This window comes from Lampris incognitus, chromosome 11 (genome assembly GCF_029633865.1).
Source record: "Lampris incognitus isolate fLamInc1 chromosome 11, fLamInc1.hap2, whole genome shotgun sequence".
NCBI classification, from domain to species: domain Eukaryota; kingdom Metazoa; phylum Chordata; class Actinopteri; order Lampriformes; family Lampridae; genus Lampris; species Lampris incognitus.
The window spans coordinates 3,568,370-3,581,168 of NC_079221.1; the positions used below are offsets into that span (position 1 = coordinate 3,568,370).

The window sequence follows — 12,799 nt, forward strand, 5'->3', positions numbered from 1 at the left end:
ATCATCCATAGCTTTCTTTCCCCAACCAAATGCAAGTAACATTCTGCAACTATTCACACATGAAGAGGTACTTTGAAACCCATGTTTATCGCTTGGACTGTTTTGATGGGAGTTGCCTTCCACAAATACTGGTCCAAGTAGTTTACCAACGTATCCTATCTGGACCCATTGTAACGCTAAGACTGTCTGGTGCACGTTTAGCTCTAATATTTGATGCAGTGTGTGGTATCAAGACAGTGAAGTGCAGAATACAGGTATGCCAGGGTCCGTTCTTCAGGAATTGTCTACCTGCATGTGCATTTTGGGCTCACACATACAAAAATGCACATTAATAATAATAATAATAATAATGTAATGACCACAGATGACTAGACTTGCTAGCTCTTGGCTAACGGGTCTGACTCTTTAGTCGACTGGTTAGCGTGGTCGTGCGGGCGACCCGGGTTCGCTTCCCAGCTGCCCCCTGAATTCGCTACAGCAACAACAACAACAACAACAACAACAATAATAATAAAATGCGGAAGCGGGGCAGGCTAAGCTATCTGCCGGGTGGTGTGTCGAGGGTGTCTGTCAGGGACAGCTAGCACTGGATCGGCTGAGGGAGCCTGGTCTGCTGCATCCGGGGGGCCCAACCCAGATAGCAGACACATTTGGGCCTAATCTGGGGCACTTTTGGTACTTACGGCTCAGTTACGGCACTAGCAACGGTTGTGGAATGTAATGAACCGGGCTTGACTTGGGTTACAACACATACTATGTGGGCCACATGTGGCCCAAGTGTGGCTGAGTTGAGGCAGCCGCATTCACCCTGAGTCCATGCCATCATTCAAGGCCAAATGTGGGCCATAAGATGACTGCAGATGTGGGCCATATTTGGGCCAAAGATTCTTTGCTATCTGGGAAGGACCACAGCCCCTGCCCGGAGCTCAGCCTGAACAGGAAACAGCGAGGGCGGTCTGACAGGACGCAGAAGCGGGGCAGGCTAAGCTAACTGCTAGCCCACACAGACCGGCGGTTCCGACAGTCCTCCTGGCTGGCGCTCGTTCCTTTGGACAGTAATTTTTTTTGTTTAGTTTGGATATGTGTGCTCTTGTGTTTCTTGTCTGGATATGTGTGCTCTTGTGGTTCTTGTTTGGATATGTGTGCTCTTGTGTTTCTTGTCTGGATATGTGTGCTCTTGTGGTTCTTGTTTGGATATGTGTGCTCTTGTATTTATTGTCTGGATATGTGTGCTCTTGTATTTCTTGTCTGGATATGTGTGCTCTTGTGGTTCTTGTCTGGATATGTGTGCTCTTGTATTTCTTGTCTGGATATGTGTGCTCTTGTGGTTCTTGTCTGGATATGTGTGCTCTTGTGTTTCTTGTCTGGATATGTGTGCTCTTGTATTTCTTGTCTGGATATGTGTGGTCTTGTGGTTCTTGTTTGGATATGTGTGCTCTTGTGGTTCTTGTCTGGATATGTGTGCTCTTGTGGTTCTTGTTTGGATATGTGTGCTCTTGTGTTTCTTGTTTGGATATGTGTGCTCTTGTATTTCCTGTTTGGATATGTGTGCTCTTGTATTTCTTGTCTGGATATGTGTGCTCTTGTGGTTCTTGTCTGGATATGTGTGCTCTTGTATTTCTTGTCTGGATATGTGTGCTCTTGTGGTTCTTGTCTGGATATGTGTGCTCTTGTGGTTCTTGTCTGGATATGTGTGCTCTTGTATTTCTTGTTTGGATATGTGTGCTCTTGTGGTTCTTGTTTGGATATGTGTGCTCTTGTATTTCTTGTCTGGATATGTGTGCTCTTGTGGTTCCTGTCTGGACATGTGTGCTCTTGTGGTTCTTGTCTGGATATGTGTGCTCTTGTGTTTCTTGTTTGGATATGTGTGCTCTTGTATTTCTTGTCTGGACATGTGTGCTCTTGTGTTTCTTGTCTGGATATGTGTGCTCTTGTGTTTCTTGTCTGGATATGTGTGCTCTTGTGGTTCTTGTCTGGATATGTGTGCTCTTGTATTTCTTGTCTGGATATGTGTGCTCTTGTGGTTCTTGTCTGGATATGTGTGCTCTTGTGGTTCTTGTTTGGATATGTGTGCTCTTGTGGTTCTTGTCTGGATATGTGTGCTCTTGTATTTCTTGTCTGGATATGTGTGCTCTTGTGGTTCTTGTTTGGATATGTGTGCTCTTGTGGTTCTTGTTTGGATATGTGTGCTCTTGTATTTCTTGTCTGGATATGTGTGCTCTTGTGGTTCTTGTCTGGATATGTGTGCTCTTGTGGTTCTTGTTTGGATATGTGTGCTCTTGTGGTTCTTGTTTGGATATGTGTGCTCTTGTGGTTCTTGTTTGGATATGTGTGCTCTTGTGGTTCTTGTTTGGATATGTGTGCTCTTGTGGTTCTTGTTTGGATATGTGTGCTCTTGTGGTTCTTGTCTGGATATGTGTGCTCTTGTGGTTCTTGTTTGGATATGTGTGCTCTTGTGGTTCTTGTTTGGATACGTGTGCTCTTGTGGTTCTTGTCTGGATATGTGTGCTCTTGTGGTTCTTGTTTGGATATGTGTGCTCTTGTGGTTCTTGTTTGGATATGTGTGCTCTTGTGGTTCTTGTCTGGATATGTGTGCTCTTGTAGTTTTTTGGATACGTGTTTTTGTCGTTGTGTTGCACGGCTGTGGGCTTGGGGAAATGATATATGACAAACAAAGTGCTGCTGATTCCTGATACAAGGCAAATGAATGGCACCATATCCTTTAGGATGTGTATGTAACAATCGTACCGGGTATTAACGTCCTAATAATCTCTTGTAATATTTCATAAAAACGCATCTGTGCAGTTGTGATTGAAGTGATGACGGACAGAGTCTGGATTTCCTGAACTAATTTTAGCACAAACCCAACCAAATGGTTATATCAGAGATGTAATGTAAGGATCAACAGCCAGTATGCTCACATATTTATAGACGTACTTTGAACATTAATTTTTCCCCTTTTTCAGCTCATCCTCTTGGTCCAAGCTGCTTAGACTTTAACCTACGGGTGAAAGGGCGTTTAAGCCTTTTATACGATATTCTAAACATTTTGCATTGTGTCCTTTTTCAGATAGATCTTCATTTCATGAAGAAGATCCCAGCAGGGGCAGAGACGTGCAACGTGTTGGTGGGAGAGCTGGAGTTTCTCAACAAGCCGGTGGTGGCATTTGTTCGCGTCTCCCCAGCGATCCTGCTCAGCGGGCTGGCTGAAGTCCCCATCGCCACGAGGTCCTTGCAGAGCTACTGCTACTTACACCAAACCCACTCAAGCTGACACACACACACACACACACACACACACACACACACACACACACACTCTGTTACGGACTAGTCGGGTCTAGGGGTTAAGGGTTAAGCCTGCAATACTAGCCTTAACCTTCAGTGTGTAGAAAAGATGAAAAATTAGGGAAGAAACAGGAAGGAGGACTGGTTTCCAAGACTCCAGAAATAGCAGGGAGGTGGGCTAGCTTACCAAGGTAGCAGGCCAGCAGTTAGCAGGTCCCTCCGACAAGGCCTCGGCCAGATGGGTCTCAGCTCCCGTAAGCGGCGGACTGCGTCTTGGTAGGTTAGTTCAGTTTCGGTCTGGTGGTGTTGAGCTGCAAAGGTGTGGACTTGTAGAGTCCTGGACGTGGCGTATCCTGAGGCGTATGTATGCAAACTGCTGCCATTAACCAACTCCAGGGGGCGCACCCGCACCTCACAGTGACGTCCTCTTATAAACACTACTCAACCACGCCGCCAATCACGTCTCAATGAAAACCAGTCCAAGTATGTAAGAAAAGGAGGAAGGGCAAATATAGCCCCCATCACTTCTAACACACACACACACACACACACACACACACACACACACACACACACACACACACACTTACTATACTTTGACTTACTCCTTCACTCGTTCCTGTCATTCGACATGGTATCAGAACTACAACTGGAGCGAGGGCCCAGGTCCTGCAGGTTAAGTCAAATCAATTTTATTTTTATAGCCCAACATCACTGCTCGAATGACTATGAGGCGGCACGATGGCACAGTGGTTAGCGCAGTCACCTCACAGCAAGAAGGTCCTGGGTTCGAGCCCCGGGGTGGTCCAACCTTGGGGGTGGTCCTCTGCGTGGAGTTTGCATGTTCTCCCCGTGTCTGCGTGGGTCTCCTCCGGGTGCTCCGGGTGTGTGTGTGATGGCCTGGCGGCCTGTCCAGGGTGTCTCCCCGCCTGCCGCCCAATGACTGCTGGGATAGGCTGCAGCATCCCTGCCACCCTGAGAGCAGGATAAACAGTCTGGATAATGGATGGATGGACAGGCGTCATGGGGCTTTACAGCAACACAACATCCTGTCCGTAGACCCTCGCATCAGATAAGGAACAACTCCCTAAAAAAAATCCCTTTAACAGGGAGAAAAACTAGGGAGAAAGCTCAGGGAGAGCAACAGAGGAGGATCTCTCTCCCAAGATGGATAACGTGCAATGGATGTTGTGTTTACACAATTTACACAATGCACCATTGAAAGAGGATAACAGAATTATAATGGACTTATAAAATATATGAAGAATATGATGAGGAGGATGCCAAGCAGTGTCCAAACGCCACCGGAACAGCCCAGGACCCCAGCCACCTGACCACCATCACCATGTCAAAAAAAAAGACATTAGTCACTCATCTTAGGGAGAGAAGGATACAACGTTAAAACAGGATAACACAATTATATGGATTTACAAGATATCTAAAAAGAAAGTGTGATGAGGAGGATGCCAAGCAGTGTCCAGGAGGTGACCGCCATCACCATGGAGACCTGGGAGGAGGACAGACTACACGTGCACACAAGGGAGACTCACATCACACCATTCACACACTGAAGAAGAGAAAGGAGAAGAAGACATCATTCAGCGGTCCTGTCTTTTTTAGACAGGTCCTTTCTTTTTTAGACAGGTCCTTTCTTTTTGTCCAGGACAACCTGCTGTTTATTGTCTTTTATTTTTACCTTTAGGTTTCTGTTCATCCTCTTGGGGCCTCTGGGAAAAGGGCCTCAGTATCACGAGATTGGCAGGTCCATGGCAACACTTATGACAGATGAGGTAAGAATCACCAACACAAATGTTGTGACTTGGTTAACATGCTGGGGTTATACTTATTTATGTGCTCGTGTGTATATGTATGTAAGTATGACTATTTGTCTGTGTGTGTGTGTGTGTGTGTGTGTGTGTGTGTGTGTGGGCGGCATGGTGGTGCAGTGGTTAGCGAGATTGCCTCTCAGCAAGGAAGGTTCGAGCCCCGGGCTAGTCCAACCTTGGGGGTCGTCGTCTGTGTGGGGTTTGCATGTTCTCCCCGTGTCTGTGTGGGTTTCCTCCGGGGGCTCCGGTTTCCTCCCACAGTCCAAAGACCTGGAGGTCAGGGGACTCGGCCGTACTAAATTCTCCCTAGTGTTGAATGTGTGTGTGTGTGTGTGTGTGTGTGTGTGTGTGTGTGTGTGTGTGCTCTGTGATGGCCTGGCGGCCTGTCCAGGGTGTCTCCCCGCCAGCCACCCAATGACCGCTGGGACAGGCTCCAGCATCCCCGCCACCCTGAGAGCAGGATAAGCGGTTTGGATGATGGATGGATGTCCGTGTGTGTGTGTGTGTGTCTGTGTGTCTCTGCGTCTGTCTCTTCACTAATGTGTTTAAAATCATTTTAAATGTCAGACAAATGCCATATTTGGATGCCGCACACTTCGCTGGGTCCAGGCAGCTTGCATCATTTCACAGTCCAGCAGATGGCATCAAATTCCTGAAGTGATGAGGCGCCTCGCAGCATCGAGCACAGCTCAAGGCTGTCATGGCTCTCTCAGGGACTAGTCGGGCTGTGTTTCCCTGTTTCCAGGGGGGTTCAGACCGGCGTCCCGTCCTCTCTAAGGAACATGTTATGGGTTCAGCCCGGGGCGGGGGGGGGGGCTTCATTCGGTCCGAACTAATTTGATGACATGAACCATTTAACTTAATTATCTAAAACAGTGTTTCTCAACCGGGGGTCCGCGGACCCCTAGTGGTTCGTGGTGTAATTGCAAGGGGTCCGTGAAAATAAAATATCTTTAAAAAAAAGATCCTATGACATTTATAGAAATAGGATTATTTTACTCAAATGTGACCGAGACCTTTATCTACCTAAACTATAAAGGGTAACAGGACTTTTTTCTCTAATTACATCTGTTTCACAAGTGTAATTTATTGTATTTTAATCAGAGATCTCGCTCCCGTTTGCATTGTTAAAAGTTACTGCATAAAAATTCTGTTGTTACATATATCTGAAAGTTACTGAATACATATTCTGTTTTGTTAACTATATCTGAAAGTTACTGAATACATATTCTGTTTTGTTACATATATCTGAAAGTTACTGAATACATATTCTGTTTAGTTACATATATCTGAAAGTTACTGAATACATATTCTGTTTTGTTACATATATCTGAAAGTTACTGAATACATATTCTGTTTTGTTACATATATCTGAAAGTTACTGAATACATGTTCTGTTTTGTTACATATATCTGAAAGTTACTGAATACATATTCTGTTTTGTTACATATATCTGAAAGTTACTGAATACATATTCTGTTTTGTTACATATATCTGAAAGTTACTGAATACATATTCTGTTTTGTTACATATATCTGAAAGTTACTGAATACATATTCTGTTTTGTTACATATATCTGAAAGTTACTGAATACATATTCTGTTTAGTTACATATATCTTAAAGTTACTGAATACATATTCTGTTTTGTTACATATATCTGAAAGTTACTGAATACATATTCTGTTTTGTTACATATATCTGAAAGTTACTGCATAACAATTCTGTTTTGTTACATATATCTGAAAGTTACTGAATACATATTCTGTTTAGTTACATATATCTGAAAGTTACTACATAAGAATTCTGTTTTGTTAACTATATCTAAGTTACAACTGAAAGCTCTTATTTTTGCCCCAAAGAGTGAATAAATGCTATAATGCAATTTAAAATGCAGTTTCTACTGTTTCTATCAAATTGCAACCCCCCTCCCCCAAGATCAGGTGGAGGGGTCCTCAGGGTAGATCAAAAACACGCAGGGGGTCCAGGACCCCAAAAAGGTTGAGAACCACTGGTCTAGAGGATGTGTTGTATCTAGTTGTGTAGTTCGTGAGTAAAGCCACACCACACTAGTACCGTCAGGACGTCGACATGACGTGATAAAAAGTGGACGTATTGTGTTGGTCCCCCCAAACCTGGGCTTGTAAAACACGTGTGAACGTGTTGGTCCGACTGACACAGTACCGAACCGCATGCCTGGAAGTGGGACTAACGCACCCAGATGACGCGGTTGGACACGTGTTACGCTTCGATCGGGCCCCGAACTGGCCGGGGCGTTCTGCGCATGCTCCGTAGTTCCCGCGGCGGCGGTCTTTCACCCGGAAGTGGAACGGCGTAGTTACCAACATGGCGAGCGCTGGAGCGAGAACCAGGCCTTTCTGGACAGACGAGGAGACAAAGTTGACGTTGTGTCAGCTGAAGGAGCTGAATATCCGGAAGGACAACGCGGAATGGCCAACTATTAAGAAGGTGGCGGACAGGTTGGACGAAGCGGGATTTAGAAGAACCCCCGAGCGAACCCGTCTTCAGTGGAACCACCTCAAACAGGCCTGCTAACTTTTGGGATTTTTCTCCCCGATCGTACCCGGCCAAATACCCGACTCTTACCCGGCCAACTACCCGACTCTTACCCGCATCCGGCTTCCCGCGACCAGCTGTGTCTGCAGAAACGCCCCACCAACCCGGAGGTGACGCGGGGATTCGAACCGGCGATCCCCGTGTTGGTAGCAATAGCCCGCCACACCACCCGGACGCCCCTACAGGCTCGCTAACTCGTTTGTCATGTGACGCAGTAGGTCAACCAGAAGAAGGTCCAATAGCCACCAGCTGAAAGAGGGCATATCGCCACCTACCGTACCGGGGTCGGACACACCCCGTCAATGACTCGATGCTCCCCCGGTTCTTGTGTACTGGTTACAGCTCGACAGTAGTCCAGCAACATGGTCTGGTCGAGCTGGAACCGGAGCTCCACTTCACTGTGCAGACTGTTGTGTCGGGGTGTCGTTCGCTATCCCCTCATCCGAGTCCGTTAATGTGAAGAAGAGACAGTCGAGACGTTTCTGGAGACAACTCCGCAGTTTATTATTGTGACAGATATCTGGAGACACAAACAGCCAATCCTCCCTATGTGTCTGTCTTTCTTTGTGTGTGAGATTCTTTATGTGCTAAACCTCCCTTGTTCGTGCGTCACACACGGCCTTGAGCTTTCTTCCCGACTTGTTTTACTTCTCTACACTATCCCTTCTGTCTGCATAACCCCCCTCTCTGTTAGCTATCCCCCTTTTGGCTGGGGAGGGTTCACCCTGTGTTGACATGTCGTGTCTACCTCGAGGGTCTCTCTGTTCCAGACTTCTTATCTCCTCTCGCTGGCCTTGGCTACACAAGCATTCCTATCTACATGTAGCAAGTAATATAATTCACATCATGACATTTAGTTACCCCACCATCGTTTAATATATATGGTTTATGGTTCCAATAATATTTTAAGTATTACAGTTGCAAAATGTGAAAAGGTGTCAGAATATCTCCGGTCTTTCCATCGATTACCGTTGGGACAACTTTCCACCATTTCCAGGTTTTCCATGATGTTGCTTACAAAGCTAAAGACCGTAATGATCTGATTGCTGGAATTGATGAGTTCCTTGATCAAGTGACCGTCCTACCCCCGGGGGAATGGGACCCATCTATACGGATAGAGCCACCGAAAAACGTACCCTCTCAGGTGTGTTGGCTCTTTCTTTCTCTCTGCTTGCATATCTTTTGTTTTTAATCTCAGATTAAATGGATCACTCAGTAGTTTTTCTAAATCTATGTAATTGACCTGATTGCATTCTAACCAACACGAAAAAGGATAAAAGGAAGATCTATAACTGTTTTGCATTATTTGTTGAACAGGAAAAGAGGAAGACAAACGCTGTCGTACCCAACGGGTTAGCAGACGGAGGAGAGGATGAGGAGCATGGAGGCCATGGAGGTCCAGAACTGCAACGAACTGGAAGGTGAGCGGAGCTGAGAAGAGTGCAATGTTGGGGCAGCATAGCGGTCTATTCCGTTGCCTACCAACACAAGGATCGCCAGTTCGAATCCCCGTGTTACCTCCGGCTAGGTCGGACGTCCCTACAGACACAATTGGCCGTGTCTGCGGATGGGAAGCCGGATGTGGGTATGTGTTCTGGTCGCTGCATTAGCGCCTCCTCTGGTCGATCGAGGCGCTGTTCAGGGGAGAGGGGGAATGGGGGGAATAGCATGATCCTCTCACGTGCTACGTCTCCCTGGTGAAACTCCTCACTGTCAGGTGAAAAGAAGCAGCTGGCGACTCCACATGTATGGGAGGAGCCATGTGGTAGTCTGCATCCCTCCCCGGATCAGCAGAGGGGGTGGAGCAGTGACCGGGACAGCTCAGAAGAGTGGGGTAATTGGCCGGATACAATTAGGGAGAAATAGGAGGGAAATCCCACCAAAAAAAAAAAGAGTGCAACATTGTGGAGTAAGGTAAATAATATATGTAATGACCACGGATGACAAGACTCGCTAGCCCTCGGCTAACGGGTCGGACACTTTAGTCGACTGGTTAGTGCAGTGGGCAACCCGGGTTTGCATCCTGGCTCCGGCGGATTCCCGGCTGCCCCTGAATTCGCTACATTGGTGTCAGAAGTGGGATGGTGAGTCTGCGAGACCATCGGAAGTGTGTGCGCCCAGAGGCGTGACCCAGATAGCAAAATTGCTGTGGCCCGGACCCGTCCCATGCCCGACACTTCATCCGGCCCGTATACCGCGTGGAATGATGGCATTTGGACAGCCTGCTCCTGTTTGCCAGATCTGGGCCAGAACCAAGCCGTATTAATGCCACATGTGCCACATATTTGCCAAAGCGACTTTGAGTGTTAGAAAAGCCCTATATAAGATGGATTTATTATTATTACTATTATCATTATTATTTGTTTTGTGATGTTTGGGCCATATTCACCATTTACCCCACGGGCCACTGCAGGGTTACATCCAGATTACATGTTGCCGAGAGCACCACATTTTTGCCCAAAAAAGGCCCACACTTGATTTGGCATATTTGGGCCATATTTGCTACTATACATGTGGGCCACTTCAGACTCACATCCATTTTGTCAGGGCCAGAAGAAGGCCATCAGTGCCGCATCATTACCTGAAGTGGCCCACATCTGGATGCTATCTGGGGAGGGAGCTATGCTGAAGCACAGGGACGTGCTTCCCGAAGGAGAGGGGTAGAGTAACGATCACAGATGAATAGACTCGCTAGCCCTTGGCTGATGGGTTGGACCCTTTAGTTGACTGGTTAGCACAGTCGCCCTTGATGCAGGCCACCCGGGTTCGTGTCCCGGCTGCGGCGGATTTCCGGCTGCCCCCTGAATTCGCTACATATACATAGGGAAGACACTGTTATGGAGTTGCCATTACTTCAGTATATTGTACATAGAGACTAATTCTTTTTCAAATTTTATTGGGATTTGCAAAAATATACGCCTGTGTCATCAGAGCATTCACAAATAGTAAAAAGTACACATTCCCTTTACAAAGACAGACCACAAAAAAGTGACAATTGACCCATTGCTAAACACCACAACAACCCACATAAACCAAGAAAACAAACAAACAACACAACTATAAACAAACAACAAAAAGAAGAAAAATACCCCCATCAGTCAACCAACAATAAACCGTGTTAATAGTAGGCACCAATAGTCAGTGCAGCAGCACATCACCCACGTCACAACAAACTCAATATTAATACCCATCTAAACCACAAGAGCTGCCTCAATCAGGGATAAATTGGAAATTCATTTTCTGAACAAATTGAAAGAGGGGACCCCATATTTTTCCAAATTTATTGGAGGAGCCACTTAATGAAAATCTGATTTTTTCCAATCTAAGAAGATAGAGGATGTCTCTTATCCAGTGGGTTTAAGAGGGAGCTACAGTTGATGTCTACCTGGTCAAGATTAATCTTCTAGCCAGTAGGGTGACAAAAGCCAAAACAGCTTTTTTTTAATTTAGAGTGGGAAGGCGATGGGGTGGAGACCCCAAACAAAGCACCAAGAGCATTTGGTTCTCTTTCCCCCCCCCCCCACTTTTCTCTGACAGGGTATTGAACATTTCTGTCCAGTAATTTTGTAGCAATGGGCAAAGCCAAAACATGTGTATGAGGTTTGCAGGGGATTGTTGACACCTATCACAGGCTGGTGATACACTATCATAGACCTCAGCCAACCGAGCCTTAGTGTAGTAAGTACGGTGTACCACTTTACAGTGAATAAGACCGTGTCTTGCACAAATAGATGATCCATGTACACGTTCTAAAATCTTCACCCAAACTTCCTCTGGTATTACCCCCCCCCCCCAGATCTTCCTCCCAGAGGGTCTTTATAGAGTATAATGACTGGACGTAAAAGATTAATTTGGTTGTATATATATGAAATTGAGCCTTTCAGGGTTGGGACTGGTGTCAGAAAACCATCTAGAGTGGAATCATTAGGTAGGTTTGGAAACATGGGGAATGTGTTATGGGCAAAGCTACAGACCTGTAAATACCTGAAAAAATGTTGCCTTGGAAGTGAAAATCTGTCTGAAAGTTGCTGATAGGATGCAAAAACCTTATCAATATACAAGCTTTTAAAAGTGTTGATACCAAGATTTTACCAAAGAGATGCATTTTTACAGTATGTTCATTACACCACAGCAAGAAGGCAGCTGGCCACTATATACCTTCATTATTGTATTGATATTATTTAGAACATGATAGTTATTTACTCTAGAGTGTTATTTACTCTAGAGTCCCCAGGTCGGTGGGAACCAGTTGAGCAATGAGCAATAAGTTTTATTTTGTGTTATAATATATTATATCAATTTCTTTACTATTATGTCATATTTGCACAAAAAAAAGTACCATCGTAGCAGATGCTGCACTTAAATGTTTCTGGATAGACACAGTCAGTCATACCTTCCACTTAAGGGATGCTTTTGTGAGCTTAAAATCATTTACTGGATAAAAATGTTTTGTTCCAAGCTGCTTCCTTGGTGTTTTCTCACAAACGACTCTGATGCTGTGATGAAGCCGTGTTGCGCAACTTTATTCAGCGTCAGTCAATATCTAGCCACTACTACTGCTACTGCTACCACTTTCGGCTGCTCCCGTTAGGGGGTGCCACAGCGGATAATCTGTTTCCATCTCTTCCTGTCCTCTGCATCTTCCTCTGTCACACCAGCCACCTGCATGTCCTCCCTCACCACATCCATAAACCTCCTGTTTGGCCTTCCTCTTTTCCTCTACCCTGGCAGCTCCATATTCAGCATCCTTCCCCCAATACACCCAGCATCTCTCCTCCACACATGTCCACACCATCTCAATTTCACTCTCTTGCTTTGTCTCCAAACCTTCCAACCTGAGCTGTCCCTCTAATATACTCGTTCCTAATCCTGTCCTTCATCACTCCCAATGAAAATCTTATCATCTTCATCCCTGTCACCTCCAGCTCCACCTCCTGTCTTTTCATCAGTGCCACTGTCTCCAAACCATATAACATAACTGGTCTCACTACCATCTTGTAAACCTTCCCTTTAACTCTTGCTGGTACCCTTCTGTCACAAATCACTCCTGACACTCTTCTCCACCCACTCCACCCTGCCTGCATTCTCTTCTTCACCTCTCTTCTGCACT

The 12,799-nt window shown here is 45.8% G+C and overlaps 1 protein-coding gene across 1 annotated transcript in view; it reads left to right on the forward strand.

The window, feature by feature from the left end:
• LOC130120969 (sodium-driven chloride bicarbonate exchanger-like) overlaps positions 1-12,799 on the forward strand; it is a 66,366-nt gene that overhangs the window by 42,561 nt on the left and 11,006 nt on the right. Inside the window, exons 16-19 of the mRNA XM_056289797.1 lie at positions 3,071-3,228; positions 4,991-5,078; positions 8,687-8,833; positions 9,007-9,110. Of these exons, the coding sequence (XP_056145772.1) occupies positions 3,071-3,228; positions 4,991-5,078; positions 8,687-8,833; positions 9,007-9,110 (497 nt within the window). The remainder of the gene's footprint in view (positions 1-3,070; positions 3,229-4,990; positions 5,079-8,686; positions 8,834-9,006; positions 9,111-12,799) is intronic.